Genomic DNA, 6403 nt, shown 5'->3' with positions numbered 1-6403 from the left:
GCGCAATGGTCAGATGGCGATATGGTTGGTGATGCGAACTATGATTTAGCTAGCTAAAAATTTAAACATGGAGCAAAATTGACTGGTTAATGATTGAATTTCCCTTTGTGTTTTTATCTACAACAATGAATTAACTGGTTAGAGACAGTTAGTGAAAACTCTTTTTGTGGGGAGAATTCTGTTGCGGTTCACAGAACTATAATTTCAAACTTTTTAAGCTGGTATAATCGGAACACCTTGGCCAATATAAAGAACTCTTAAAATTTTGATTGTATTGAATATGGAAGTAAACAATTGGAATCATTGTCTTGAACTTGGTACTTGGAGATTTTCTTCCCCGTGCATTTATAATGTGGAAAACTTTGGTCGTGGAGATTCTTTCCACGTGCGTTTTAAACGTGGAAACTTTTGTTTTGAATTGAGTTTTCTTCCCCATCATTTAAACGTGGAAAACTTTGTTGTGAATTGTAGATGTTTCACGTGCGTTTTAAGCAAAGTTGAAACTTTTGTTATAATTGGAGATTTCTTACATTGCAGTTAAACGATGGAAAACTTTTGTTAGAATTTATTTTCTTCAATACTCGTGAAACGTGGAAAACTTTAAATTTTGAGATTCTTACACGTGCATTAAAAGAATGGAAAACATTTGTTATGAATATATTTTCTTCAATGTCGTTTAAAACTGACATTTCTTCCACATAGCATTTAAAAAATGAAGAAACTTGGTTCAATTAAATTTTTTTCGTGATTTCTCAGCCTGGCAGGACAACTTTTTTCCTTTTTGTCATTCTTTCATTTCAGATATTTCCCCTTTTTGGCTAATATTTCTGGCAATAGGCGCTTAATAAAATGTATCCTAAGGCCTTTTGATGTGTTCAATAACACAACACTCTACTCAGCGGGTGCGACGCCGGGTGACAGCTAGTATAATACTAAAATCCAACTAAAGTCCACCTACTCTCGGTACCTAATAGCCGGGGGATTGGATAAGCGGGGGTTGGAAAAAATCTCAAACTTAATAAGCGGGGGGGGGGGTTGGAATAAAAATGTCCTGGGTGGCAATTTTTTTTAAAAGAGGCTAATACAGCAGAATTGGGACAAAAAAGGGAACTTTTAATTTTAATAAGCGGGGGGGATGGCTATTAGGTACCCGAGAGTAATGAAAATTAAAGGTTGTCTAGCCAATTTGGTTACTGTATTGTTATTCTCAGTCGAGTTCAGCTTCTGCAGCTTGGATATACTCCGTAATCCGTAGGTTTGAACCTTCGTCATCTTAGGAAAATCCTGCAAATACTAGCAATTACATAAACGAATTTTGAAATTCTTGGGGACTTGTGTTGCTTAATGTTATCTGAGATAAAGCACTTTGAAATCTTTTGAGGACATCAATAATTATTTTATCATTTGTAAAGGAAATATTTATCCGCATCTTTGCGGCTCTTGTTTAAGTACAAATATGACAATTTAGGGATGTAGAAATGGCTGAAAACCACTTCCAATACAAAAAGAATATCTAAGTTTTTTTCATATTATACTTCTTTATTGCTGCCTGTTTCAAATAAACGCCCCCCCCCTATGGGGAGGCGCTTATTCTAAGGGGGCATTTATTCTAAGGGGCGTTGGCGTTTAAAAGAAAGAGGGCGTTTATTCGAAGTAATACGATAATTCAATTTATTGGACCTACCTCCGGGTGCCCCGGTGGAGGTCCTATGAATTAACCGTTGTCTGTTCGTTTGTTCGTTCGTTCGTTCGTTCGTTCGTTCGTTCGTTCGTTCGTTCGTTCGTTCGTTCGTTCGTTCGTTCGTTCGTTCGTCTGTTACCAGGTTTTCTCGAGATTGGCTCATTAGTTTTTTCTGATATTTGGCACAATGATGCAAAATGGTAATGCCCAAAATGTGACGGAGCCCAATTCTCGAAAAAAATTTTCCGGCCGAAATGCGAAATGGCCGGAAAACATTTTTGGCATTTCTCAAGTTCACATAGTTTTTCTGATTTTTGCACAAGATGCGAAGTAGAACGCTCAAACTTGCTGATCCGATTTTGAGAAATGGTCGAAATGCCGGAATCTGCCGGAAAGCCGTTTTCGCAGATTTTCAATCGGACTTTTTCCTATTAAAGCATGCCCACCAGAGCATGTTCAATTGTCAATAAAACTGATTTGAAGCCGGAACTTACTAAAAATCGCCGGAACAGCCGATTTTCGCCGGAAATACAGTATTTCTTGAATTTCTCGAGCTGTACTTTATATTTTTTTATGAAATTTTGCACACTGATGCAAAATGACAATAGCTAAAATGTGACAAAGCCCGATTTTCGAAAAACATTTTTTCCGGCCGAAAATGCCGGAAATATGCCGGAAAAACCGTTTTTTGGCATTTTCTCGAGATTTCGTCATTAGTTTTTTCTGATTTTTTGCACATAGATGCGTAATAGCAATGCCCAAAACATGGCCGAGTTCGATCTTTGAGAAAAATTCTTTTCTGGCCGAAAATGCCAGAAATATACTGGAAATCGCCGTTTTAGCTGATTTTCATTGGACTTTTTCCTATTATTTCTTTGTTTTTTCTCGAAAAATCATTATTGATAACAATGCCAACCATCAAGTATGGTTCAATTGTCAATAAAACTGATTTTTGATGCCGGGACTTTCTAAAAATCGCCGGAACAGCCGAATATCGCTGGAAAAACGATTTTTCTTGAATTTCTCGAGCTGTACACTGATGTAAAATGGCAATACCTAAAATGTGACGGAGCCTGATTTTTGAAGAAAAAAATTTCGGCCAAAAATGCCGATAATATGCCGTCAAATCCGGTTCTCAACTTCAGTTGAGCTAGAATCTCAGAATGTTTGTGAGTTTGTCCACAAACTTTGGGGAAGCGTAGAGAGCGGAATAATTGGTTTAAGGAGCTGAAATTTGGCACACGCCCTCCTTATGTTAAAACTTAGGGGTAGTTTTTTTCAATTTTTGGAATTTCGCTTTTTTTCGCGAGTTATCCCCATTTTACCGGGATTTTGCGCTTATTTAACGTCATAAAAGTCAAAATAATTGACGTCAAATATTTTTTTAAATGCTAAAAATACAAAAATAGAAATTTTCAATCATGTTGAAATATTGACGTCATTTATCTAGGGCCAAAATAAAAGGTGCTCACACACGGAAAAAATTCTTTATTCTAAATTTACTACGACTGAGCTTTCTCTAATCTTTCTGAGTACTCATCGCTCTGGGTTTTATAATTGAACCTTCCCTTTCCTGAGTGCCCGGATCAAAGAAGGCTTTTTTCACCCCGCGTTTGCAATTTAGCTACCTTATCCCGAGTATCCATCACTCTGGGCTTACAAGCAAGCTTTCCCTAATTCTGAGTGCCCATCACTCTGGGTTTACAACTGGGCCTTCTCTTATCCCGAACGCCTATCACCCTGGGTTTACAATTGAGTTTTCTCTTATCCCGAGTAACCATTACCCTGGGTTTACAATTTGACCTTCCTTAATCTCAAGCGCTTATCACCCTGGGTTTACAACGAAGTTTCTCTTATCCCGAGTAACTGTCACCCTGGGTTTACAATAATTGGACCTTCCTTAATCACGAGCGCCTATCACCCTGGGTTTGCAACGGCCTTCTATTATCATGAGAGCCCATCACCCTGTTTTAAAAAAGTGTTTACAATTGGGCCTTCCACTTTCACACGTACACTGAAGTTGAGCCCAGTGCTTTAGCACGTTATTTTAGGCATTTTCTCGAGATTTCATTAATCGTTTTTCCCGATTTTTGCACAAAGATGTCTATCAGCAATCCCTAAGTGTGGCCGATTCGGATTTTTGAGAATCATGTTTTTCCGGCCGAAAATGTCGGAAGTATGCTGGAAATCGCCGTTTTTGCAGATTTGAATTGGGCTTTTTCCATATATTTCTTTGTTTTTTCACTTAAAAAAATTATTGATAACAATGCCACCATCAAGCATGATTCAATTGTCAATAAAACTTTTGCAATTTTCCAACCGGAACTTTCTATTTCTTTTTTCCCTAAACCCCTCCCCCCCCCATCAAAAATCAATGATGAAATTTAATGCATTTTTACTAACCGCTATATTTTCTTAATGATTGTTTTTCTCCTTATTGCTATCTAAGTTTCATCATCAGGTAGGTCCATTCAGCATATTGCTTGTTTATTTTTTTTTTAGAATTGAAGTATTTGAAAAATTTGGAAACTCTGGACGTTAAGCAGAATAATTTAAAATCCATACCAGAATGCATTTATGAGTTACCAAAGTTAAGGATGTTGAATTTATATTTAAACGAAATCAGTTTTATTGGGAAAGGTAAGAATTTTTTTTCTGTTGAAAACAAACTTTTTTAAACGATACTCTATTCTAAAACCATCTTGAGATTTTTAGAAATATAATGTTTAAATTTTTTTATATTAATTTTTTCAAATTTTCAAGGTATTGGCAAATTAAAACAACTCCAAAGTTTGAATTTGAGCAGCAACAAAGTCAACTATCTACCAATAGAGCTGTTTGGGTGTGAAAGTCTCATTAACTTGCACTTGGACAGTAACAAACTCAATTATATACCACAGCAAATAACCAAACTTAAAGAACTGAAGGAATTATCAATATGCTGTAACAATCTCCCCTTTCTTAATCTCAACATTGGTTCAATGAAAAATTTGAAAAGTGTAGCATTTTTTCAGAATAAAAAATTATGGTATATTGATTTAAACTCTATTCTCCCAAAATGTGGGCATTACACTACACGTCTTCAAAAGACACTAACCTTTGAAGAACAATCAGAAGCTCTTGGGAAGATCCGACGCTATTATAATTTACATTTAACTGCGAACAACAATATTAAAGTTCCTGTTCCTCCTTTATTGGAAATCGTTTTAAGACAAATGAGAAAAGACTTTTTGTATTCGAAAGATATGGAGAAAAAAATACCAAAAGATATATTTACCAATTTGGATTGTCCTCCAGGTTTTTGTTGTTATTGTGAACAACCTGTCTTCACTTGGGCTATCTTCAGCACAAGAGGTGGCTATTTAAATATATTCTGCTCTGTTATGTGTTTGGAAACTTTTTATAATCGATGGTAATTAACCTTGATAGTGCTGACTTACTTTTAAGGAAAGAAATTTCTTTCGGCCAAATTTAAATTTAAAGATCATTCGCCAAAATAAATTCTCGCCAAATTTAATTTTCCTTCGATTTAGTTTCTATTTTTCCTAAAAACTCTTTTCCCCCTCTTTTTTCAGCTAAAATATTAAACAAAAATGGGTCGTTCGCCTAAATAAATTCCGCCAAATTGCATCAAAATTGGCGAATGGGCTCATTTGCCAAAATTTCTTCACCTTAAGGTAGTTGGGCTTTTTTAAATTTTAAAGTCTCTACTCTTTTTAAGTGTGTATCATTTCTCATTTTACATTGTCTCAATTTTAGAGCCTGTTCACATGGATTTTCGGTACGGTTAAGATTCAGACCGATCTGAGATACTCTCTTGTTTACATGAGGTGTTTCGGTACGGGCTGAATTTTCGATTTCGGTTTGGGGTGGTCGTCGTACTTTAGCGGGCCGAATATTTTCCACAGACTTCAAAAATAAAAATCTCAGCCGTGGTCGAAAAACTTTGGAAAATGCAGTTCCAGTAAATTTATTTTGATTTCCGTTAATAATCGGCCTGAAAAGAGAACTACGACCACCCCGAACTGAAATTTCTTTGCGTTTACAACCAAAAGTTGGGGCGTACTGAAATCTCAGACCAGTCTAGCATGTAAGCGATATAAGGACTTCAAAAAATTAAGATTAGAGATATATTGCGAGTATAGGTGATTTCAGTACCTAACTCGAGATATTGAGCTTCAAAAAGCGCAAAACTGGACAAAACAGCTGTTTCTGCCTGAAAAACACTGTTTTTAAGGGTCAATATCTTGAGTTAGGTACAGAAATCACCTTTACTTGCAATATATCTCTAATCTTAATTTTTTGAGAGCTTTCCAAAAATATACAACAGGTCTCCGTTTTCTCAANATGTATAACAAGTGCTTTGACTAAAAAAATCGAGCGACCACAAAAAAACGAACAAATTCCCCCCTACTAGTAAACGGGCCCTTAATAACATTGATCTTGTTGGATATTTGCGATGTAATTTTCGGAAAGCATTCTTTAACAAATAGGTGAAACGATGACATAAATTTGAAAGCTTTTTAACCCTGTTATAAACTCAACTATAACTTCAATTTTGATACAAAGGTAGAACCTTGCTAGTTTTTCAATACATTATCTTTCCATATTGCAGTTGCATCGGAGCATAGTCATTATAAAAAAATCTTGGTACTTGGTAGCCTGGGAATCCAAGCAGTGGCGTTGTGGCAGGGGGGGCCGGGGGGGCCATGGCCCCCCCAG

General features: G+C 36.2%; 1 protein-coding gene across 1 annotated transcript; it reads left to right on the top strand.

Moving 5' to 3' along the window:
* Window positions 1-4183: 4183 nt before the first annotated feature.
* On the top strand, window positions 4184-6017 carry LOC136803154 (leucine-rich repeat-containing protein 28-like; the record flags this gene model as incomplete). The annotated part of the gene is given in 2 exon segments (XM_067059901.1): window positions 4184-4321; window positions 4445-6017. Coding segments are annotated over 2 exon segments (791 nt in total), but the record flags the coding sequence as incomplete, so codon positions are not given.
* Between the last annotated feature and the right edge of the window lie 386 nt (window positions 6018-6403).

This window comes from Clytia hemisphaerica, unplaced genomic scaffold, assembly GCF_902728285.1.
Source record: "Clytia hemisphaerica strain Z4C2 unplaced genomic scaffold, Clytia hemisphaerica genome assembly, whole genome shotgun sequence".
Taxonomy (NCBI): Eukaryota; Metazoa; Cnidaria; class Hydrozoa; order Leptothecata; family Clytiidae; genus Clytia; species Clytia hemisphaerica.
This window is presented reverse-complemented; position numbering and strand designations above follow the sequence as displayed.